The following is a 23,300-nucleotide window of genomic DNA, read 5'->3' on the forward strand; positions in this document are numbered from 1 at the left end:
CTCCTCACCTATGACAGGGAGGCCCCAACACTCACCTTGAGAGAGAAATGACATTGGTGGGGAGTGGGGCACACGGAAATTCTAGAAACTTTATCTGCCTGAAAGCCCTGTTACATGGGACCTTCTGAGGCTGAGCCTGGCTCAGAGGGTCCTATCTGTCCTGCTAGAGGGGTATGTGCCAGGGAGAGGGCAGGGGTGAGGGACAGGGAGGGCAACGGGAGGGAGAAGGAGGGCAGGGGGAAGGCAGGAGAAAGGGAGGGGAGAGGGCAGGGATAGGGAGAGGGCAGGAGGACCAGGGAGAGAGCAGGGGAGGGGATAGAGGGAGAGGGAGGAAGGGGAGGAGAGGGAAGAGGCAGGGTAGAGGAGGGGAGAGTGAGGGCAGGGGGGTGAAAGGAGCTGGAAGGGGAGCACACAGAGCAGGCAGCACAGCCTGCAGGAGACACAGCCTAGACACCTCTGGTATGTCCCGCCTCCTGGGCATGGATGGGGGGATAACGCTGCACCCCGGGGTTTGGAGAACTGGAAACTGGGCCAGGGACCTTTAAGGAGGGGACCAGCCCCTGGGTCATGACTGTTCTGTGGTGCCTGGCTCTGGCTTCCAGCCCTCCTCCTCGCTGGGTCTCTGCCAACCCCACCCTGGGCTGCCGGTGCCAGGTGAGTGCTCAGGTATGCGGCAGCCCAGGGAGGCGGCGGGGCGGGGCGGGGCGCAGGAGGGAGCAGCGGAGCCGGCCAGGCTGGGCCAGAGCTGCAAGCACAGAGCCACGGAGCAGGTGAGGAGCTGGGGATTTCCCGGCAAACTCGGCGTCCTAGAAGTGTCAGGGACTGGCACCCTAAGAGCTGAGAGCAGAGGGGTGGGTGAACACCTCCCCCCTGGAAACCAGGGCTCCCCTCTGACTCTCAGGGATCTGAAGCCCGAGAGTCCGATTCTTGGACCCCTGAGAAGGTCAAGTCACGGGGTGCCTGGGCAGAGGAGGGACTCGGGAGCACAGATTTCAGAGTCGGAAGTATGATTTGGGGGATTCAGTGTAGTAAGTTTGAAGGAGAAGGGCCAGGGATCTGCACTCCTGGGTCTGAGGGAGGAGGCAGGGACTGAATTCCTGGGTCTGAGGGAGGAGGAGCTGGGGAAGCCCTGGGCTTCAGGGAGGAGGGGCTGAGACTGAGCCTGTCTGAGGGAGGAGCCAGGCAGGGGCCTGAATGGCACAGACAAGAGTCAGGCCCTTTCCTCTCTCTGTCTGCAAGGGCAGCTGCTGGAGACCCCTCAGCACCATGAGCACCCCTGCCGGGTAAGTGCCCGCTCCTCTCCTTCCCAGACAGGGCAGGGCTCACACTCTGCCTTCCTCTGACCCTGGAGAGCCCTGAGAGCTGGGGGGTAGGGGGATACAGGACTCAAGCAAGTAAGGAGCCGCCTGTGAACTGTGCTCCTCCAGCCTCCCAGTCTCTTCCCACTAAACAGCGACAACTGAGAAGCCAGACTGGCCACAAATGACGAGGCCTGGCCAGAGGCAAGGACCTCTAGCCAGAAGCAGCAAGCACCTGCTTCGCTGCGGGGTGCCTGGACCCATCCCGGCAGCCTGGGCCCAACCTCTGATGACAGGGCCGGGAGCAGGCCGGGCAGCTCCAAGTGAGGGGGCGGGGGCGGAGGCCAGGCTGTGGCCAGCAGCAGCAGGGACAGTGTGCAGAGAAGCAGGGGCCAGAGGGAAGGTGTGTCTGACTGTCTGACAGCCACATTCCTCACCCTGAGCTGGTCCCCCGCATTCAGGGGCCGCAGTACAGAGGATTCTGGAGGCCTTGAAGACAGGACAGTGGCGGAGGGAGAAGGATGGGGCTGCTGAGGCCCCTCCGCGGGCAGTGGCAACTATGAAGTCTTCTGCAGATGCACCATCTCAAGCAGTGGGCCCAGCAGTTGCAGGGGGTGGGCCCTAGTTTTCAGAAAGGGAAACTGAGGCAGGAGAGGTGAACAGGCTTATGGTCAGGGGGCTGCTGGCAAGGGATTTAACCCAAGTCTGTGTGACAGTGGAGATACCACAACCCCAACTCTTCCACTGTCCCATTACCGCCTACTGCCAGCCCCCCCTGGGCAGCCCCCACCCCCTAGAGCCCTGCCCATTTCTTCCTCCCACAGCCCGGAAGCAGCCCCCAAACCCAGCGCCAAGTCCATCTATGGTGAGTTTGCAGGCGCAAGGAAGCCCCTGCTGAGAAGCACTGCAACTGCAGGACTACAGAGCTGAGGGAGGAGGCTGGGCTTTGGATTCTGTAAGGGTGAAGGCTGCAGGTTTGGGCCCCTCGGTCTGAGGGAGGAGGCTGGAGTTCTGGGCCACTGGGTCTGAGGGAGGAGGCTGGAGGTCTGGTCAGTCCCCTGGGTCTTAGGGAGAAACTGGAGGGTCTGGACCTCTGGGTTCAATGGAGGAGTCTGTTCTGAGAGAGGGGGCTGTGATGTCTGTTCTTCTGGACTGAGAGAAGAGGCTGGGGGACTTCTGATCTGAGGGAAGAGGCTGGGCCAGGTACCCATGTCTGTTGTCCTTCTGCCCACAGAGCAGAGGAAACGTTACTCCACTGTGGTGATGGCTGACGTCTCCCAGTATCCAGTGAATGTGAGTCTGAGCTCAGGTGTGAGCGGGTCTGCGGGCAGACAGGCAACCTCAGAAACTACTGCCCAGAAGCAGCTCTTATCCAAGCAGAGAGAGCTCAGGGGCCCAAGGGCTCACATGCCCAGGGGGTTTCCTCTGCTTTCCCTGCGTCCAGTGGGGACTTGGGGCTACTCGGAGCTGCTCCTTCCTCCGGGTCATCTCCTGTCTGGGCAGCTAGACCAGGCAGTCCTGGACACAGGATTTCAGACTAGGCCGAGAGGAACGAGTGAAGGATGCCAGGCAGACACCCAGATCCAGGCCAGATCCATTCTGAAGAAAAAGCTGCAAAGGGGGCCCACTTGGTGGAGGGGGTGATCTGGGCCAGCTTCCCCGAGGAGGTGTCTCCAGCAGCGGGTCCTGAAGCTGATTCTGCCTTCTCTGTGGTCTGCCAGCACCTGGTGACATTCTGCCTGGGGGAGGAAGATGGCGTGCACACGGTGGAAGACGCCTCCCGGAAGTTGTCCGTTATGGACAGCCAGGGACGTGTGTGGGCCCAGGAGATGCTGCTGCGAGTGTCTCCGGACCATGTCACGCTGCTTGATCCGGTCTCCAAGGTACCAGGCACTGGGTGGAAGAGCAGACCAAGGTCTGGAGGCTCACCGGAAGAGACAGACTCCAACAGTGGATCTTGGTTCTTGCGCGGTTTTTCTGGGAAGTTTGACCAGGGACCCCCGGCCATTAGGAACCCCCTGCAATATCCATCAGAGTGACGCTGCGCAGTGCCCGCTGTCTACGCGGTGCCAGCTTCACCCACCGTCCCTTCTGCAGGAGGAGCTGGAATCCTACCCGCTGGGAGCCATCGTGCGCTGCGACGCGGTGATGCCGCCCTGCCGGAGCCGCTCGCTGCTGCTGCTTGTATGCCAGGAGCCCGAGCGCTCGCAGCCCGATGTGCACTTCTTCCAAGGCCTGCGACTCGGGGTGAGCGTGCGCGCGGGTCTGGGGGATCACCGCCGGCCATGCGCGGGGGAACAAGGGGCCGGGAGGGGCCGAAACTGTGAAAACGCCTCTGAGGGGCTGGGCCTGGAAGGATGCTGGGGAGGAAGATTGGGGTGACGGTTTGGACCAAAACCCAAGAGAGTTTGCAGGGACACCCAGAATAGACTCGGGAGGCTAGTGTGGTGTAGGGTTGGTTGTCACCTGGTCGAGGCCTCCCACAGGGCCAGGGGCAGTTTTAGGGGTGGGGTGGGGAGCCCGAGGAGTGAACGCGCACGGTCGCAGGGTGTGAGCCCTGACTGGTCGAGGAATTGATCCGAGTGTGATTGGCAGGCGGAGCTGATTCGGGAGGACATCCAGGGAGCTCTGCACAACTACCGCTCTGGCCGCGGGGAGCGCAGGGCGGCGGCGCTCAAGTAAGGGACTGGATGGACTGGGACTGGGGGGGGGGGGGGGCGGGGACGGGGTTGGCTTCCCGTCGCTGTGTCTCGGTTGCCCCAGGCGAGAAATGGGCTGCTACCACTGGCAGGGAGGAGAAGACGGGGTTTTGAATACTCGGGGCTTTCTGCTGCTTCCATACAGCTTTCGCCACCTCTCTGGGAGGCTTTCCTGGTGCGGACTTTCGAGTTCTCCCTCTTGCCTCAGTTTCCCTTTAGGAAAGTACTCCTCCGCCCACCTCTCGGGTTTCTGCATTGCCCTGAATCTACAGCTCCCATGCCTTTGGGTCACACTGACCCTGTTCTAAGTCTCGGTTCAGACAGAGCCGGGCTTTGCCTCAGGTTCCCCCTCTGGCTCCGCAGGGCCACTCAAGACGAGCTGCAGCGCCGCCCCTCTACCGCCGCCGAGACCCCGCCCCTGCAGCGCCGCCCGTCGGTCCGCGCGGTCATCAGCACGGCGGGGCAGGGCTCAGGGCGCGGGCGACCCCAAGCGGAGCCCATCCCAGAGGCAGAGGAGGCGCGGAGGGCCCCCGCCGAGATTGCTCGCAGTGGCGACCAGGGCTCGGACCCTGTCTCCCCCGGCCCGCGCGGCCCGGAGCTGGCTGGCCTGCAAGCCGAGAGGGACGTGGTGAGCTGAGCAGGGCTACCTGGTGGGCGTGGTCAGTAACCGGGAGGGCCGCATCGTGGGGCGTGACCTGCTTCTGGGCGTGGTTAGACTGCTGCGGAGGGGGGGGACGGAACACGAATGGTGTGGGCGTAATTAGACTGCTGGGGGGCCTCTATTGGGGGCGTGGTTAGACCTGTGGGCCGGACTTGGTTCAAGGCCTTGGGTAGAGGCATTGCTCTAGGCTTGCGGATTTTCAGGCCTCCAGGAATGATCAGGGTGCGGGACTAAGGGGTCCCACACATTTCTCTGTGTCCTCCAGGATATCCTAAACCACGTGTTCGACGATGTGGAGAACTTCGTGTCTAGGCTGCAGAAGTCTGCGGAGGCAGCCCGCGTGCTGGAGCACCGGGAGCGCGGCCGCAGGACTCGGCGACGCGCAGCCGGAGGTGAGGGGCGTCCCCAGTAGGATCCCGCCTGTCCTCCCTCGGTCGTCCCCGCATAGCCTCCCCCTCTCAGCGGTCTCCCTTACCGCCCGAGGCGGGTTCCCCGGCTGCCCTTCCTGGGGTCCAGAGTGGGCTGTTTCTGGGTATCACCACCTCCTCCCTACCACAGAGGGTCTCCTGACGCTGCGGGCCAAGCCTCCCTCGGAGGCCGAGTACACCGACGTGCTCCAGAAGATTAAGTACGCCTTCAGCCTGTTGGTGAGGACGCGTCCGCGGGGGTGGGTGCGACCCAAGTGCCTGCTCACGAAGGCCAGCACCCCTCACCCCTGCTCCCCCCGACTGGCAGGCCCGGCTGCGCCGCAACATCTCCAACCCGTCCTCCCCAGAGCTGCTGCACTTCCTGTTCGGCCCACTGCAGATGGTGAGAACCACTACCCTGCTGGGAAGCAATAAGGAAGGCTGGACGCCTAGAGGGTCCGACGGCTGACCCCCTCCCGCTCCCCTGGCAGATCGTAGATACGTCGGGAGGCCCCCAGTTCGCGAGTGGCGTGCGACGGCCCTATCTAACGTCCGAGGCGGTGACGCTGCTGCGAGACAACGTCACCCCACGTGAAAATGAGCTCTGGACCTCCCTGGGGGACTCATGGACCCGCCCCGGGTAAAAAACTTAGCTGGGGCAGGGCTTTGTTTGGTGGGCGGGGCCAAATCGAAGCATGGTGATTGGAGGGGTAGGTCTGAATGGGGCGGGGTGATGGTAAGGGCGGGAATTGATTGATGGGCTGGGTACAGTACAGTGGGGAGGGTGTTTGCCTGACACGCTTCCTTCCAGGGTGTGACCCCCAGCACCCCAAATGGTCACCCAAGCCCGCCAGGAGTGATCCCTGAACACTAAACAGGTGTGACCAAAAAAAGAAAGAAAAAAAATATGAGCTTGAAAGGTTAGAAGTTGAATTTAATAAAAAGAATTTGGTCATGTGCCAAAGCAATAGTACAGTGGGTAATGTGTTTGTCTTGCACGCGACTGACCCGGGTTCGATCCCTGGCATCACATATGATCTCCCAAGCATCTTCAGGAGTGATCCCTGAGCTCAGAGCCAGGCGTAAGCCCTGAGCATCGTAATTTTGGGTGTGGCCCCAAACCAACCGCCCCCAAAACACATACACACACACACACACACACACACACACACACACACACACACACACATACACAGAGAGAGAGACAGAGACAGAGAGATTTTTAAAAAGAGAGAGAGAACTTGGCCAAAGAAATTGAAGACTGAGTGGGACAAATGCCCCGATGATTGGCGGAAATACTAGGATGATTAGAGTTCCTTACTCAGGTGAATGGAGGGGTAGAGTGGGGCCGGGTCTATACTGAAAGGGCTGGCTCTGAGGCTGAGGCCAGCGGGTCTGTGTGCACTGGCTGAGAGTTTCTAGGTAGTGGCGAAGGGTGGAGCTAGAGACTGGATTTAGAGGAAAGGGGAGGAAACCGGGTTTGAAATCCAGGTAAGATTTAGATCAGTGCACTTAGAAAAGTAATTGATGTAGTGGAAGGGACAGGGGTGAGGTTAGAATGGTTGGAATAAGGCCTGTTGAGCGCATAGCAGATAACTGGGTTGAATCCCCGGCAGAGCCAAAAATAACAGCAGCAGCATGGGCAAGTGTGAAATGAAAGGAAGGCCCTGGGTCCCTGAGTCCCCACCCCCTTGGCCACAGGCTGGAGCTGCCGCAGGAGGACGGACCCGCATACAGACCCGAGTTCTATTGCGGGTGGGAGCCGCCAGCCACTGACCCCCAGGGCCGGCCCTGGGAAGACCCTGTGGAGAAGCAGCTTCTGCACGAGCGGCGGCGCCGACAGGTGAGACTGAGGCTCCGAGGGAGGCAGCGAAGTCCCTGAGGCTCCAAGGGACTGTGGGGTCAAACCTGGAATTTGGGGCCCTGGCTCTGCCTCATGGCTGCTCTTGCTCTCACCTCTCACAGCAAAGCGCCCACCACGCTGCTGTCAATGGGTGAGTGTTGCCAGGAGCCGGGAGGGGGGCATGTCCAGGAGGGATGTGTCCTGGGGGCTCCCGGCGCTCACCCCACCCCTTTCCCCTTCTCCATATTTTTCCTTCTGCCTCCGGATTCTGCTCTGACCAGGTGGGTGAGGAGGTGGTGAGGAGGTGGACAGGGCGAGGAGGGGAGGAGTAGGGAGGGAGGACTCAGGGAGGAGGGAGCAGGGTTGGGAGTGGGGACCCAGTGGGCTGGAAGGGGACAGTTTACATTCCCAGAGCGGTGTAATTTTCCTGGAGGGAAGGGGCTGGACAGGACATTTGGGCTTGGAATGAGAGGTCCCGTCTGATGCTTGGGGTCTGGTGGCCCGGGGGATCAGGCTGGGGAGTCCAGGCAGAATTCCTCTTGGTTTGGGAGAAAGCTGGGAAATGGCTGAGCCCTGAAGCTCCAGAACAATTCTTCCTTCTACATGTCAGACTGGAACCCCAGAGGACAGGGGTCTGGGAAGGACAGAACTGGGGCTCCTGGTTCCACCATGTGGTGGGGGCTAGGTGCAGACATAGGAAGGGGTGAGAGGGACAAGGACTACAGCACCCCCCCCCCCCGTGGGTACGAGTAGGGGCCGATGGAGGAACACTGCAGGGACAAAAGAGAAGAAAAGAGGAGGGTGGGTCTGGGTGAGGCCCGGGACAGAGGGGTCTCAGCAGGGACAGCATGCAGGAAGCTGCTGGCCCCACACAGGGGGTGCCGCGGTCCTGAAGACCCCCCCTCTCCCTCGCAAAGGTATGCCTGATCCGGGATGCGGGGGGGGGTACGGGGGGTTCAAGACAAAATCCTGCTCACTTTGCCTGTCCCCTCCCCCTGCTTCTGAACGTTGGCCTGGATACCCCCGGCTTTTCATTGTGTTCTAATACTCCGGTATTCAGCGGAAAAGATGGGGCAAGCGCCCCTGTCTAGAGTCTGCCTGAGTGGTCTCCTAGAATACAAAGCCATGGCCAGCCCGGTAGAAGAGACAATGGACTCCTGGGGGTCAGCCAGGGTCTTAGCCCAGTTATTCCCTGACCTTTAAACTCACATGTCCCTGTACTGTACCGCCTCCACTTCCCCTCCTGCAAAACAGAAAACACAGTCTCTAGGGGAGGAAGTGGCTGTGGCTGCAGCTCTGCTGAAGATTGTCTTGAGACCAGGCACACAGCTAGTGCTGGGCATTTTCCCACCTGTTTCCGCAGTGGCCATGGCCGTCCACTGCGTGTTCCCAGTCACAGCTCTGCAAACTGCAGCTATTTCCGAGTCCATGTTTCTGAGCAGAATGTGCTGGTCTGTTGAAAGGATCTCAGGGCCCTGAGCAGGCTTGGTCCAGGCATATGAAGAGCTCTGGATATTTTTGCAAATATCTACTAACAGTATTAACCAGCTTTGACCCAGCTTGGCTCTAACCCAGCTCACACCCAAATCTTAGAGGCCAGCACCATGGCATGGCCGTCTCCTTATCCTCAGCCCTCCCCTTTCTCCTCAGTCACCAAGACCCTGAGTCAGAGACTGAGCCGGAGCCAGAGGCGGAGCCAGAGACTGTCGGGAAGTGGGTCTTGTGTAATTATGACTTCGAGGCACGCAATAGCAGCGAGCTATCTGTCAAGCACCGGGATGTGCTGGAGGTGAGAGGGCTAGCCAGGGAGGGGCAGAGGGCTGGAGTGCTCTCGGCCCTGGCAACAGACCCCGGTTCACATACTCCCTGCCCCCAGGTCCTGGATGACAAGCGCAAGTGGTGGAAGGTTCGGGACCAGCAGGGCCAGGAGGGATACGTGCCTTATAATATCCTGACATCTCATCCCGGACCCCAGGCAGGCCGCAGCCAAAGCCCTGCCCTCAACCTGGTGAGCTTCGTGGGTCTTGAGGAGAGACTGAGAGTCAGATCCTGGGTCCTGGGAATGAGGGAGCTAGTGTCAGAGTCAAAGCAGAAGAGCTGGCTGGGGGCACCAGCAGGGGGCCTAGGACTCAGCCCACTGAGCAGGTGCTTGCTTCCCCCACCCACTGTAGGACAGTAGCACGCCCCCGCCCCCAGCAGCCCCGATGTTGGCTTCGGCATGGGGGCGGCCCCACTGGGACAGCTGTGACAGCCTCAACAGTTTGGACTCCAGCGAAAAGGGTGAGTGATTGGGGACACCTGTTCCTGAGACGCGACAGGTGGAAAAACCGAGACTCAGAAAGAGCCTAGGGTGCCAGAGACAGTACAGCGGGTAAGGTGTTTGTCTTGCACACTGTCACCCAGGTTCAATCCCCGGCACCCCATATGGTTCCCCAGAAACTCCGCAAAAGTGATCGCTGAGAGCTGAGCCAGGAATAAGCCCTGAGCACAGCCAGGTGTGGTCCCCAAACAGAAGACTGGAACTCGGCACGGGGCGCAGAGATCCTTCCCAACCTTTGACACCAGAACCCTTTGCCCTAAATCCATGCTCGCTTGCTCTTGGTTTCCCTCCTGCAGAGAAATTCTGCCAGATGATCAGTATCAACGAAGAACTGCAAGTGCGTCTGGCCCAGGGGCGCACGGGCCCCAGCCGCGTTGCTCCGGGGCCCCGCACGCAGGAGCCACAGCTCAGCCCGCGCTCGGATGCCGCGGAGGTCCGCGCGTGGCTGCAGGCCAAGGGCTTCAGCTCTGGGTGCGTATGGTAGAGGGTACGCTTCTGGCCCGGCTGCAGGCCAGAAGCGGAGCATTCTGATTGGCTGAGGGGCGGCGCTGAAGTAGGGCTGTGAGCGACAATAGGTCTGACCACGCCCACTCACGCCTCACTCAGGACCGTGGAGTCGCTGGGCGTGCTGACCGGCGCGCAGCTTTTCTCGCTGCAGAAGGAGGAGCTGCGGACGGTGAGCCCCGAAGAGGGGGCGCGAGTGTACAGCCAGGTCACCGTTCAGCGCGCGCTGCTGGAGGTGAGCCGGAGATGCGCATCCCTGGAACTGTCCCAAAGGCGCCCAGGAACCGGCCGCCGGTGTCCTGATTCCCACCCCTTCCTCCAGGACAAAGAGAGCGTGTCCGAGCTGGAAGCGGTGATGGAGAAGCAGAAAAGGAAGGTGGAGAGCGAAATGGAGACAGAGGTTATTTGACCCTCCCCAAACCCCCGTGGGAAAATGGACGAATGCTCCCACCTATGGAGCAGATTCCTGCAAGGCTGCAAGGATCACCACCCGTTCTGGTCCTGGTCGTGGACAAGCTGGACCCTCCATCTGGAGTCTAAGCAGACTGATCTGGGGCCAGAAGGGGAGCGGGGCACAGAGACGATTGAGGGAAGGCGCTTGCTGCGCAACATGACCTTGGGTACCGTGATACTCGTTCCAAGTCTACATAAACAGCCCCTTTCCAACGGACCGTGTCAACTGCTGTCTCCTCGCTACCAGCCACTAGAGGGCATAGGACTCTGCCCGTTTCCTTCTCATGGCCAGAGAGGAACCCACCCTCACCTTAGCCCTCCTCCTGCTCCATTACATCACCCTCTGAAATGCACATCTTCATCCTCTCAAAATCTATCAGTCTTGACCTGTGTGACTCACTACTGTGTCACCAGGAGGCAGGTCAGGGCCTGGCAAGTAGCAACGGATGGATGGATGGATGGATGGATGGATGGATGGATGGATGGATGGATGGATAGATGGGTGGATGGATGGATGGGTGGATGGATGGATGGATGGGTGGATGGATGATGGATATATGTGTGGAAGATATGCAGATGGATGGTAATGAGTGGGTGGACGGTAGGTAGATGGATGGATGGGTGGGTGGATGAATCCTAGAATGTCTGCAGCTCAGTCCACTGTGCCACTCAGTTTTGCTAAGGTCACACATTTTTTTTCAAAAAGGAAGAAAAATTCCAGGTTTTTATATGGAAATGGCCCCAAATCGTAAACTGTGGAAGCTGACCCTGATTTGTTTCTAAAGCACCAAGGTTGAGAAAGAAACCCCCGGTCCCCAGTGAGCGAAGTATGACCCCTGTGACCTCACGGGAGACCTGCCCAGCGCTGCCTCTCCCATGGCCCTGGCACGGGACTGTGGGCCGCTTCCCGGCACACGTGTGGTGCAGATGGCTGACACGTGGCCCCACAGGAGTGAGGACAGAGAGGCTAAGTGGCAACGTCACAACTTTTATTGGTGGTGCCTATACTTTGTCTCGAAAATACCTTCTCCCCCTGCCCTGACGGCAGGCGAGCAGGGGGCAGCAAAAATAGAAAGGCACCCCCATATTGCACATGGACCCACACAAGCCCACTGACCGAGGCCGGTGGGGCTCTTGGCACATTCTCGGATCCCTGTTCAGGACGGGGAGGGGAATGGTGGCATCACACGTGAGAAGGGCAGCTCCGGGCAGGAGACCACTTGGTCCTGGCTACTGGTCCTGCCTCCAACCTTGGAACCCCCACCTGCCTCCATCCTGGCCTCTGATGGGCCCCCTCGGCTCCTGTGGCTTCGTCCCCTTACAGCCCAGAGGTCCCAAGGGGAGGCTATGGCTTCTCAGAGATGCCCCAGCCCTGACACTGTGGTCCCGTGGGGGAAGGGTGCTCGTGGCAGAAGCAGCTGTATAAATATGGGTGCGGGGAGCCCCTCTGGGCTCATTTGGAGAGTTTGCTAATGACGCGGATCAGGGCTGCATTCTCATCCTTGAGCCGCTGGTTGTCGGCCCGGAGGTCGGACAGGGCCTGTGGGGTGGGAGGGGGTCAGCTGGGGGCGCTGGGCTGACCCAGCCCACGGCCCACAGCACCATTTCTTCACCTTCAGCTCCTCCTCCAGCTCTGATGCCTTGCGCTCGAGGGCCCTGCGTTCCTGCAAGGATGAGGGGCAGCCAGTCAGCAGAGGCGCAGGGCTGAGAAATGTGGGGAAGGTCAGAGTGGGCGAGGCTGGGACTCAGAGGCCCCACCCAGCTGGCCCTACTCACGAATCTCTCCAGCTCAAGAAGGGCCGGCCTCTCTGCAAAGCGTTCCTGCCTCTGGAGAAAAAACAAAGCACAGGGGTCAGAGGACCCAGGAAAGGACAGAGAAGGACAAGGCAGCACCGCTGAGAACCCAGTGTGTCTTTAAGACAAGCTCCGCCCCCAATGGCTCAGCCCCTCCCTTCTCGCTCAAGCCCCGCCTCCGGTGCGGTGGTGGTGGGGGAGGCGGGGAGGGCTCACCTGGGTGGCTCGCTCCAGCTCCACTTTGAGCTGCGCCAGCTGCAGCGTGGTCTCGGTCAGGGCCTCACGAAGGCGCTGGTTCTCCACGCGCAGCTCTGCGTACAGCTGGGCACCGGGGAGGGATGAGAAGAAAAGGGGGTCGGGTGGGGCTCAGATGAGGCAGGGAAGGGCAGGGAACCGCTGGCTGATAGAGGGGCAGCGGGACGGGTCCAGGAGGGCACCGGCGGGGGTGGGACACGAACCTTCCGGAAGTCTCCGTCATGCTCTTCTGACTGGGGTTCGGTGGTGGGGTTCGGGTCCCGCGGCGTGCGGAAGCAGGGGCCGCGCTCTGGAGCGCTGGGTGGAGGCGAGCAGGGCATCAGGGCTGCGCCCAGCTTGCTCCGGGGCACCTCAGCCTTCCTGCCACCTTACCTGCTTTCTGTGCTGCCTTGGGTCAGCTCCACCTCCTCCCCCTGCCGGTGAAGGCGGAGTCAGACAGGGCAGAGACTGCCACCTGACCCCACCCCCACCCCCACTAGGACGCCCCTCACCTCTGCCGGCCCCCTCCAGTCCTTGCCAACTCTGAGAGGCTCCCTGGCTGCTGGTGGCCCCTGGTCGGGAACCTGGAGCACTTCTGTGGGGGAGGAGCGGGAGTCAGCACAGGCGGTTGCTGGTTGCAGAGGGTCCCACTGTGTGCCACAGGCCCGCGCCCAGCCCTCACCTCTGCATGAGGGGCCATCTGACATCTCCAGTCCGGGCACTTGTGGCCGCCGACAGAGATCCTGTGGGCAACCGCAGGGGTCAGAGGACTGCGACCTCGGGTACCCCTGCTGTGTGTGCCCCGACCGCTCACCCGGCTCGATGTGTCCAGCTCAGTGGCCTTTCCAGCCACCTTCTCGGCTTCCTTCAGGTCGGTCAGTGTCACCCCCTGGAGGGAAAGGGCCATCAGGACCGGCTGGCGGGGGTCCCCTGCACCCCCCTCCGCCCCCGCACCACACCTGCGTAGGCCTCCGGTTCTGGCGCATCAGCCGAGAGCGGGCCTTCCTCTGCGACTCCGACTCCTCATCCCGCACGGGCATCTGGTAGGACCTGCGAGTGAAAGTCCCAAGGTCCAGGGGGTCCCTGTGAAGGGTTGATACCCTGCAGGGCGGGGGTGTCGGGAGGCCTGAGTATCCCCAGGTCAGGAGCATTCTCTTGGGGCCCCCCAAGCCCAGGGACTGCTAAGGATAGGGGTTTCTATTTGGGAATGCAGCTCCCGCTAGCCCTGCCCCTTCACCTCCAACGATCGCGGGAGTCCACTGGGGGTGCAGGGGCGGCCGAAGGGACATTTGGCTTCTCCACTAGGGCTTCGGGTTCTGGAGGACTGAAGGGAGGAGTGGGGTGCTGGGGGCAGTTCTGCAGCCACATCAGAGCAGCCACCAACCCTGCCTCAACTGCCCCCAGTCAAATGCCCGTCCAGACAGAAATGACCAAAATAAAGACAGGCCACCAGAGTCCTAGGCAGCAGAGTCAAGGCTGCTGGAGAAGGGGACCAGGAACAAGGCTGCAAAGCAGGAGTGGTCAGAGAGAACTGCCTGGAGGAGGTGACGTGGAACACAGCCGTAGGAGGAAGGGGTGAGCCAGAGCAAAGATCTGGGCAGGGGCACGTGGCAGCAGGGATGCAGGACAGACGTGGGCAGGGGGGACTGGGGAGGGGGGCCGGTCAGATCATGTGGCCTTGAAGGCTTCACTGAACTTTGACCTGACCCATGGAAGGAAACAATGGCAGGATGGTGGGTGCCAGGGAACCCCAGGGCCCAGGATGCATACTCACGGGGCAGGAGGCTCCAGCATCTTCTGGGCGAGGCTCGGGGTGATTCTGGCAAGACAGGGCTCCCTGGCCTGAAAGAGGAGAGCATGGAGGCAGGTGTCCCCTCAGAGCCAGGGCGCCCCCTCCCGCTGCTCACCTGGGTGGGGGTCCTCTCCAGCCCTGAGGAGGAGGCAGAGCGCTGCAGGCCAGCCCCCAGGGTGTCCTTGGAGCCCGGCTGGTTTGAGGGGCCCAGGGCCCCAGCACTTCCTGTCTTCTGGAGGCCAAAGCGCCTGGGGAAGGGATCCTCGGTGGGAAGCTGAGGAGGGGGGTATCAGGGCTGGACCAGGGGTGCAGGGGCTGTAGCACCTCCCGCAGGCCCTCTCTGCCCGCCACCCCTGCCCCCCTGCTGCTGCCAAGACTCACCACAGGGCTCTGGCGGCTCGTGGGGGGCAGGGAGGACACGCCATTGAGGGCTCTGGACTCTGCGGGGGGTGGCCCTATGGGGCTCAAAGACAGCGCATCACAGAAAAGGCCTGGCCCCCAGACCCCAGGGCCCTGGCCCCTGCCCTTCCTTCCTCAGACCACCCCTCACCTGCTGGTCCCTCTTCTCCCTCATCCTCATTTCGGACCAGGGCACCCCCAGCCCCCTCAGGCCGGCGCTCCTTGGACAGGTCCTGCAGGGAGGTCTTCTCACGGCTGCTCAGCCGGCACACGGAGCTCCTGGCGGGGCACGGCAGGTGAGACTGGGGTGCGGCGCAGTACCCCGCACCTCCCCAGTGCACCCCGACAGCCTCACCTGCAGTGCCTGCTGCTGCTGGGCCCCTGTGCTTCTGGGCTGCGGCTCTGGGAGGCATCCTTGCGCAGCTACAGGGGGACAGAGTGCTGGGGAGGGCAGGCTGCAGGCTGGGGGGTCCCCAGACTGCAGCCTGCACAGAGCTAAGCCTTTCTCAGGTACCAGTGTGCAGGGCGAGGCTCAGTTTCCCTGCAGCCCCACTGCCTGAGCAGGGTCACTCTATTCTCGTGGTCACAGGCCCGGGAAGACACCCCCTGCTGTCCAGGGGTCCTGCTCCTACTCCTGTCCCTGCAACAGGACCCAAGCCAGTAGGCTGCCCGCTGCAGCCTGGCCCAGGGCCCCCATGCTCTCCTCCCGGTCCAGTGCCAGGGCCACTGTGCCAGCCGGGGATGCATTTCCCAGAGGCCACTGCAGAGCCCTCACTCCTCCCCCTGCCTGGAACCTCCTTCTAAGAAGTTCCAGGTAGTAGGGGTCAGGTAGAGTTCTAGAAGTTTCTCTGGCATGTGCTCCATCCAGCCTGATGCATGGATGCTCATAAAGGACAGCTGCACACATGTCACCCTGGACATTTTACAGACACTGAACTCAAGTTAAGTGACAGGCGGCAGTTGCTGCAAATCCCAGGCGGACTCCCAGCCAAGCTGCCCACCGAGCCCACCCCTCCCTCTGTCCTGGGGCTGCATGGGGGCATGTCAGAGGGAAGGAGGCCCAGCTTGGCCACGCACGATTACCCCCTCTGCACCCACAGCTGGTCTGGTCCCAGGCCTGCCTTCTCCCACTGTCAGGGTCGACACAGGGTCGGCCATCAGCAGGGCGGGTGCTGGGAGGGGCCCTCTAGGAGCTAGCAGGGAAGGTGCCCCTGGACTCACGTCCTCCTGCTTCTGGGCCAGCTCCTCCAGCAGACTCAGCACCTCTTCGTCCGCCAGGTCGCAGGGACGTTGGCCCTGTGGGGGGTTAGGTGCGTGACACTGAAGGTGGGGCCCCGTACCAACGACACACACCTGGGCCCCTCTGGGGAGCGCACACTGGCAGGACCATGCCCACGCTGCCCTGCCCAGTCCTCACCGCATGCGTCAGCGAGTCCATGCCCCCGCCGTGCTCAGCCAACAGGCGGCAGGCGTCCTCCACGCCCCAGTGTGCGGCCGCGTGCAGCGGGGTCCAGCCATCCCAGTCCCGGAGCTCAGGGTCGTAGCCAGCCTGCAGGAGCAGCCTGGAGCCGGAGGCGGGACCAGGGATCAGGGATCAAGTCACATAATCTGGAAATCATGGTCATGTTCCCCCCACCACCCCAACCGTCCAGGCATCCCAGAGAACCACCTCAGGTCAATGACCTCAGGGAGTGGGTGGCAGTGGGCAGGGGCCAGCGAGCTCACCTCATCACTTCGATGTAGCCCTTGGCGGCGGCCACATGCAGGGCTGAGGCCCCCGTGCGGGGGTGCCGGGCCTCGGGCATGGCGCCCCCATTCAGCCAGCACTGAGTGTCACGGAGAAGCAGCTCCTCCTCGGCCCGTTTGGCTGCCTCCACATCCACACCTGGAGGGCAGGGGGTCGGGGTCCATAGCGGGGTTCTGTCACCACATCCCCAAGCACAGGGCAAAGGCCCAGCTCCCAAGCAGGCCCCGAGGTACTATCTGAAGGCGCCCACCTGTGCCTCCCCCAGCACCACCTCCCACAGGGTCGGCAAAGCCTCACTGGCCAGGCAGCCACTCCTGGTCACAGCTGGGCCACGATGCCACCCCCACCCCCAGTGGCCCATGTCGCTGCCTCTGCTGGGCGACAGGGCGACATGCGCGGCACTGCCAGGCACGAGACCTCAGGACTTGGGACCTCACAGCACCTTCCGGTCACTCGGGACCGAGACAAGCAGTTTCCAGGCCGGAGAGACGTGGCAGGAGAAGGCGCTGGCCCGGCACACGGCTGATCCAGGTTCAATCCCGGCAGCCCACAAGGTCCTCCAGCCCAGCAGGAGTGATGCCTGAACACAGAACTAGGAGTGGCCCCCAAACCAACAGGCAGTCTTTTTCTCACGGCGGGCCCCAGTGGCAACTGTTGGCCAGCTGGGTCATCAGTTTACTGCCAATGGCCAAAGATAGTGCTGGGGGACCATGTGGTGCCGGGAATGGCCACGGCTCTAACCACTGCCTCAGCCAGAAGGGACACCCTGCTGTGCTCAGGAGCCACATGGGCCGGGACCGGGGAACGAATGATGCCCTGCAGCCAGACACAGCACTGGGATGGGGACAGAGGACCAGGGGCCATCCCAAGCACCGCCAGGTGTGGCCCTGCCACGTGGATGCCCTTCTCCCTGGGAAGGTCGCAGCGGCTGCCCAAGACACTGGGCTCTGGGAGGGGACAGTCATGCCCACCAATGGGACAGGCTGACACACTCACCCCCGTGCCCAGGCAGTGGCTGTCACTGCAGATATTAGGCTAGAGCAGACTAGAGTCTCTCACCCTCCTCCCCGCTGGGGCAGGGAAACCCACATCAACTACCAGAAAACCGTGACCCAGTCCATGGATGGCCCTCACCCTCCCCACGGGAAATCCCTCCAGAGACTGGGGGCAGCAGATTTGCACCATCTGTCCAAGCTGTGTGGACGGGGGAGGGGCTCCAGGAACCCTGGGGAGCTGGCCTGGAGCGCCACCTGTTGGCACCCGGGCCCCATGCAGCCTGTCTCCTGGATGTTCCCTCCTCTGCACCTGGGATCTGTCCCCGGAGGCGGCTGTGTCAATGGGCTTCTCAGAGGGAGAGCTGAGACTGTGCTGGCAGTGCTCTGTGGGGTGCCCAGTTGGAGGCACCTCGGGCGCATCTCCAACTACTGAACCTCCTTGGCTCTTCAGGGAGCCCCATCCTGGGGAAGTGGCATCACCCATCCCTGCTTCCTGTCACTGGGCCTGTCCCAAGAAGGCCATCTGTTTGTAAACACTTTTCTTGGAGCACATCACACCCAGTCATTAAGGTTCCAGCCTCAGGGAGGAAGGCCTGTGACATTTTCTGTGTAGCCTTAACAGCCCCCACTGGCAGAGCTGCCCCAGCTACAGTGGGTCAGAGGGCCTGTCCCAGGTCCCTCCTGCCCAGAGGGGACATTTCCCACCTTCCTAGAGCTGGAAATGAGTGAAGGACAGTCAAATGGCCATCCTCACCTGCCCCAGTTGCCTGCACTGCTGGGGCTTTGTGAGTTTCACAAGCGTCATCCCCATTCGCCTGTCCCCAAACTGCAAGGGGACAACTGCATGCAGCTCCCACAGGCAACCTCACTTGGGTCTGCCACAGCCCCAGGCTGCAGTGAGTGGTTCAGGCTATGGCTGGCACACAGAGAACACGTGGTCAGATGGGCCATCCATGGGCCGAGGGGAGTCAGGCTTAGTGGCTGAACACCCGAGAACCAAAGCCCTTCAGCACAACAGAGAAACACTGCCCCTGGGTCATGCCTGCAGCCCACCTGACTCTAGGGCTTCATTTGCATATGTTCAATAGTGGCAGATGTCCACACGAGAAACCTGCCAACAACGTCCAAGCAGGACAGTGATGCAGAGTACACCCGCATGACCATGCAACCTTCCCCCACCTACCCCAGAACCTCTGGCCTATGAACAATTCCCAGATGCCCAAATCCACCCCTGCAGCCACTGCTGCTTCCATCTCAATGGACCTGCCAGGAGGCTCAGGTGAGTGGAATCACAGGTGCTTTGCCACATTGCACCTGGATATTCTTTCCCACCTCTAGGCCACATCCAGTGGTACTCAGGGCCTACTCTCAGCCCAGTACTCCTGGGACCACAGGGAGCTGAACATTAACACAGGCTGCCTGATGCAAAGCTTCACTCCAGCTCGCTGAGCTCTCGCTGAGCCCCTTCTGTGTAAAGACCTTGTCCAGTCGCTCAGCCCTGGCAGTGCTTGAGGGAGGACCAGCAGACACACTCGCCGGAGTGCTCAGGGGTCATGTGGTGCAAGGATGGAACTCGGGGTCCCACACAAGGTGACTGAGCTCTGGAACTGAGCCCCAGACCCCAGCAACATCTCCCTGCCTAGTGGCAGGGCAGGGACCTGTCGCCTGTGAGGTTGAGTCTGTCTCATCCCTGTCACCCATGTCCGGGCCACCCATTGGTCCCAGTGTCACCAGCTGGCCATGATGACGGGGGCTGTAGACACTCCCTCAGGTCTCAGTCTGGCAGGGCGCGTCTTGCAAGTGTTCTGCCTGTCTCAGGCCACAAACTGCTGGCCACTTACTTTCCTGGGCAAGCACCAATCCGGCCGTGCCCCTCTCCCCAAAGCCAAGAGGGTTCCCTGCTCGCGCACCCGGGGTGTGGGAGCCCACCTCGGCGGGTGATCTCGGCCCGGAGCAGCCCCTCCATGGCGTCGGCCTCAGCCAGGTCCAGGGCCAGGTCCCCGTCGCTGTTGACAGCAGCGATGTTGGCGCCATGGCTCAGGAGGTACCTAGAGGCAGGCGGAAGTCAGGGGGGCCAGGTAGGGCACCCGCCGCCGGCTCCCCAGCACTCCAGCTGCTCACCTGGCAATGTCCAGGTGGCCACAGGAGGCGGCCACGTGCAGAGGCGTCCAGCCCTCATTGTCTGCCTGGTTCACAGTGGCACCCTGTTCCACCAGAAAGCGCACCACCTCCAGGTTCTCGTCGATGCAGGCCTGGGGGCGGGGTGCGCGTCAGCCACGCTCGGGGGCGGAGCCGGGCGCCCAGCCGTGCCCCCGGACAGAGCAGGGGCGTCTCATGGAGGTCCCCAAGGCAGCAACTCTCACACCCTGCAAGCCCAGCTGAGCCACGGAGGCGGAATAAGGGTCGGGGGCAGGCCTCCCGGGGCCACCAGCCGAGGGCGTGTGCCCAGAGCCCAAGAGACTTGCGCCCATCCCTGAGCACCCTCCAGGCACCAGCCACAGTGGCCATGGTCGTGGCCACATCCCGGCGCCAGCTCCAGGAGCACCAGCGATCAGAAGGACCCAGGAACACCGACGTTGGACTCCTGGGCTTGCTGATGGAGGCGCCCCACAACACCTTCACCTCTCCCGGGCGGCCGCCGGAGGGGGAGGAAGCGACGAGGGCCAAGAGCATGAAGTCATGGAAACTCAGGCCGGAGAGGGGGGCGCATGCCCTGGGAACGGGATGAACTCTGGGCTTCGTTTATTTCCACGAGGTTGTCATGGTGACGGGGGGGGGTGGCGGGGAGCAGAGCCTTTCCCTTTCAAGGCCCTGCAGCGGCCCAGCGCTCACCGGCAGGGCGCTGGAGCCCCTAACCCTGCTTCCATCTGGGCAGCCCTGGCTCCACTGCCCCAAGCTCCACACCCCGGACACCTCAGCAGCAGGGACATGGCTGGCTGGGGAGGGAGTGCCGGCACAGGCTTCCGGGAGGGAATATTCCCAGCAACCCAAAGCCCAACCCCATCCCTCCAGCGCAGACCCTGGCGTCCCAGGTTCTTCGAGATAAAATGAGGTCAGTGTGGGGCAAAGCATCAGAAGCTGACCGGCCTTCCTGCTGAAGCCCGCACCCCCAATCCTGCTGGCCTGTTGCAAAGCCTGGATGGAGGCTCTGGCTGGGTGGCCCCCAGAGAAACAGGCCAGCAGGGGTCTGGAACCCAGCCCCTGGGGTGGAAGAAAAAGCCTTGGGGGCACTGGGGTCCCCAAGGGGGAGCACTGAGATCAAGGAGCAGCTTTGGTCCTGAAAGGTGCTTCCCACACCAGGCCCTGCAGGGAAGGGCATTAGGGATGGGAAACTCGAGGCCCAGAGCAGAGAACACAGTGGAGATACAACGTGGGATGCAGAAGGGCTGTTCTTCCTCAACTGCCCCCTCCCCAGGCCCTGAGGAAGGTCTGGTCATCCCTGCCCCCAAGATCCCCTCTGGCCTCTTTATTATAGGACCCAGGGGTTCTGGGGAGAGAAAGCAGGGCAGGGACCCTAGTACCAGGTTGTCATCCTATCCCTGGGAGCCCAGAGCAGGAGGAGCCCCAGGGCAGACAAGGCCTGGTTCTGGGATGCATCGCAGGAGGCTGAATGGAGGCCATGCCCCACTGTGGAGGAAGTGGCCAGTGGCCAGGAAAGAAAGGTGGCAGGAACCATAAGAAATGACCCAGGCCCCTCAGGCAGGGAGTGACCCAAAGTCAGGCACAGGTGCACCAACGCTGCCCCAGAGGAGGCAGCCCCAGGGCCAGGAGGGGCTGGGCAGGGAGAGCAGGGCTGGAGGCAGAGGTGGCACAGGCCCAGGAAAACAAAGAAGGGACCAGAGAATTAGAGGGCACAGGGATGGGGTGTCAACTTCGGCAAGGGAGCATCCTGGCTTCAAGGGCATGAGCTGGTACAGAGCCTAGGATCTGAGTTAAATTCCCAGAAGAGGGTCCCCAGGGACCCACTAGGAGTGATCCCCAAGCACAGAGTCAGAAGCGATCCCTGAGCACCTCCGGGATGGCTCCAATTCCATTGCTCCGTCCCTCCAGCCCCCTACAAGAATGGCTCAGGATGGAGCGTCCCTAAGCAGCAATAGATGTGGGGAACGAAGGGGGAGGATGGAAGAGCGGGTATGAAGGATGTGGGCCCAGCCGAGGTGGCCGAGGCCAGAGAACGGGGCGGGGGTGGGGATGGGGGGCTTGTAGAAGACCCAGCTCGGGGAAAGCGGTACCTGCCTGGCAGGGGAACCCAGCGCGACAGGGGGGTGGAACAGTATTGCCAGAAGAGGTGGCACAGGCGGAGCTTGAAAAGGTGTCGCGGAAAGAGGCGGCAGCATTCGGTGGCAGAGCAGAAGTGGCACAGACGAGACTAGCAAAGGGCGCCGCGGGGTCCCGGGCGAGCGCAGCTCACGCAGCGGCGGCGACCAGGGCCGGATTGCTGAGCAGTCCGCGCCCGCCGGGGCGGCCGGGGTCCAGGGGGAGGGCAGCGCCGGGCGGCTCCGGAGTGGGCGCAGGAGGTGGCCGGGGAGCAGGAGGGGCTGCGAGGGGCGCCGGCGGCGCCGGGGAGGGGGCGCGCGGGCGAGCGCGGGAGCCGCGGCGGCGCTGACCTGGTGCAGGGCGCTGATGCCGTCGGCGTTGGTGGCGTCCAGCACGGCGCGGGCGGGCGGCGGGCCGGCGGGCTCGGGCTGGGCGCCGGGCTCGGGCGCGGGCTCGGCCGAGCGCAGCATCAGGCGCGCCTCGTCCAGGTCGCCGCCCGCGCAGGCCGCCAGGAACTCGGCGGCGCGCTCGAAGCGCACGGTGCGGGCGCGCCGCTCCCCGGGCCCCGGCTCGGCGCCCGCCCGCGCCCCCCACTGCCGCAGCTGCTCCCGCCGCCGCTCGCGAGCGGCCGCCCCCGGGCCGTCCTCGCCGGACATGGCGCCGCCCGGCCGGCCCGGCCGCCCGCAGCGAAGCAGCGCCCGCGCCGCGAGCCCCGAGCCGCCGCCCGCCGCGGGGCCGCCGGGAACTGCCGCTCGCCCCGCGCCGCCCGCAGACCCTCCCGGCCCGCCCGGCGTGCGACGTCCGACGCAGCCCCGGGGCACGCCGGGATTTGGAGTCCTTCGGCAGAAGCCGTCCGCGGGCGCGTTCGAGTCCCGGAGCATGCTGGGAAGTGTAGTTCGCCGTCTCCCGGAGCCTGAAGCGCCGGGTTTCTGGAAGGAAAGGGATCTGCACGACCCCCAAAGCCTTAAGGAACAGATAACTGATTTTTGTTTGCCCCATAGACCTTAGCTCTCCTCGCCCCGTGGAACTTCTTAGCCTGGCTTTCCTCGGCTCTGTTTTACCAGAACCGCGAAGACGGCCCCAAGCAACAAGCCATTGGTCTTCTGTGGGTTCCTGGAACGGAGCCCAACAGGACCGAGAGAAAATGATCTAGAGTGAGCGAATGTGAATGAATGGATGGATGGATGAATGAATGAATGAATGAATGAATGCCAGGACTCCCTGCAGCATGAGGAACTGAGTTCGTAGCCCCACATCTAAACCTCACGTGTCCCGTCTTGAGGGTGTACTCCATGTTCGAGGCACAAGGTTAGGCATAGGGAAGAGCCTCAAAGCACGTGAGGAAAGTCTCCTCCGCCTCGCAGCCAGGTCTCGATTGGTACAAGGCAGGTACAAGCAGAACCCTCAAATACAGAAAACTCAAGACGAGAAGCAAAGGGGGCAGGAGAGAGAGTACAGGGAATAGAACATTTGCCTCTAGTGAAGCTGGTGGGCATCACACAAAGACCCCCCCCCAAATCCCACCAGGACTAATTCCTGAGCACAGAGCCAGGAGTAACCATTGTGTAGTGGCACATGTGGTCTAAAATCCTAAATAAATGAATAACCCCAAGGGCCCGTCCCTTTAGCTTTGGCCCTCTGTATCTCATAGAGGGATGCTCATGCAACAGAAGCTAGGTGTTAGTACATCCAGCTATGTCTTGATTCCACTCTGCCCTTCTCTTGTCCCTGGGAAGGTTTGCGCATCGAGACTTGTTTTCTCTCATTTTTAACCCTGGAAGGTCAAACCTAACCGAGCAGCTAACCGAGGCCCTTCTCAGGGCTGAGCACAGTGACCTCAGAGTGGTGAGAGGCCGGAAAAGACACAGCCTGCAGCCACAGACAGTCAGACAGGGCA

The 23,300-nt window shown here is 62.2% G+C and overlaps 2 protein-coding genes across 6 annotated transcripts; one reads left to right on the forward strand and one right to left on the reverse strand.

Annotated features, from left to right (window-relative positions):
- Positions 1 to 1,243: 1,243 nt before the first annotated feature.
- Positions 1,244 to 11,045, forward strand: EPS8L1 (EPS8 like 1). The gene is made up of 19 exons (XM_004616946.2): positions 1,244 to 1,283; positions 2,123 to 2,163; positions 2,533 to 2,591; positions 3,020 to 3,181; positions 3,396 to 3,545; positions 3,894 to 3,976; positions 4,361 to 4,625; positions 4,924 to 5,050; positions 5,217 to 5,305; positions 5,394 to 5,468; positions 5,557 to 5,705; positions 6,767 to 6,908; positions 7,031 to 7,059; positions 8,559 to 8,697; positions 8,785 to 8,916; positions 9,080 to 9,188; positions 9,525 to 9,699; positions 9,835 to 9,967; positions 10,055 to 11,045. Exons 1-19 carry the CDS (start codon positions 1,267 to 1,269, stop codon positions 10,139 to 10,141), a joined length of 2,163 nt encoding a protein of 720 aa, XP_004617003.2. The 5' UTR covers positions 1,244 to 1,266; the 3' UTR covers positions 10,142 to 11,045.
- Positions 11,046 to 11,157: 112 nt separating this feature from the next.
- PPP1R12C (protein phosphatase 1 regulatory subunit 12C) lies at positions 11,158 to 22,088 on the reverse strand. Of its 5 annotated transcripts, none has more exons than XM_055145471.1 (22): positions 21,379 to 22,081; positions 19,268 to 19,398; positions 19,076 to 19,194; positions 16,130 to 16,289; positions 15,822 to 15,966; positions 15,626 to 15,700; positions 14,760 to 14,827; positions 14,556 to 14,683; positions 14,387 to 14,460; positions 14,121 to 14,279; positions 13,988 to 14,055; positions 13,451 to 13,537; positions 13,173 to 13,263; positions 13,028 to 13,102; positions 12,896 to 12,956; positions 12,726 to 12,808; positions 12,607 to 12,647; positions 12,438 to 12,531; positions 12,196 to 12,300; positions 11,962 to 12,012; positions 11,799 to 11,849; positions 11,158 to 11,725 (listed from the first exon to the last, which is right to left on the reverse strand). In XM_055145471.1, exons 1-22 carry the CDS (start codon positions 22,057 to 22,059, stop codon positions 11,639 to 11,641), a joined length of 2,634 nt encoding a protein of 877 aa, XP_055001446.1. In that variant the 5' UTR covers positions 22,060 to 22,081; the 3' UTR covers positions 11,158 to 11,638. The 5 variants fall into 5 exon arrangements, with proteins under 5 accessions (XP_055001446.1, XP_055001450.1, XP_055001448.1 ...); XM_055145475.1 differs by having other exon boundaries at positions 21,754 to 22,074; XM_055145473.1 differs by lacking the exon at positions 14,121 to 14,279 and having other exon boundaries at positions 21,379 to 22,087.
- Between the last annotated feature and the right edge of the window lie 1,212 nt (positions 22,089 to 23,300).

The sequence above is a fragment of the Sorex araneus genome, chromosome 8, assembly GCF_027595985.1.
Source record: "Sorex araneus isolate mSorAra2 chromosome 8, mSorAra2.pri, whole genome shotgun sequence".
NCBI classification, from domain to species: Eukaryota; Metazoa; Chordata; class Mammalia; order Eulipotyphla; family Soricidae; genus Sorex; species Sorex araneus.

Coding starts and splice junctions, on each gene's coding strand:
- EPS8L1 (XM_004616946.2), top strand. Junction 9,700..9,834: donor GCCAAGGGCTTCAGCTCTGG/GTGCGTATGGTA, acceptor CGCCTCACTCAG/GACCGTGGAGTCGCTGGGCG. Junction 9,968..10,054: donor TTCAGCGCGCGCTGCTGGAG/GTGAGCCGGAGA, acceptor CCCTTCCTCCAG/GACAAAGAGAGCGTGTCCGA.
- PPP1R12C (XM_055145471.1), bottom strand. CDS start 22,059: ATGTCCGGCGAGGACGGCCCGGGGGCGGCCGCTCGCGAGCGGCGGCGG. Junction 15,967..16,129: donor GGCTACATCGAAGTGATGAG/GTGAGCTCGCTG, acceptor CTCCGGCTCCAG/GCTGCTCCTGCAGGCTGGCT. Junction 12,957..13,027: donor AGCTGGACACATCGAGCCGG/GTGAGCGGTCGG, acceptor GGTTGCCCACAG/GATCTCTGTCGGCGGCCACA.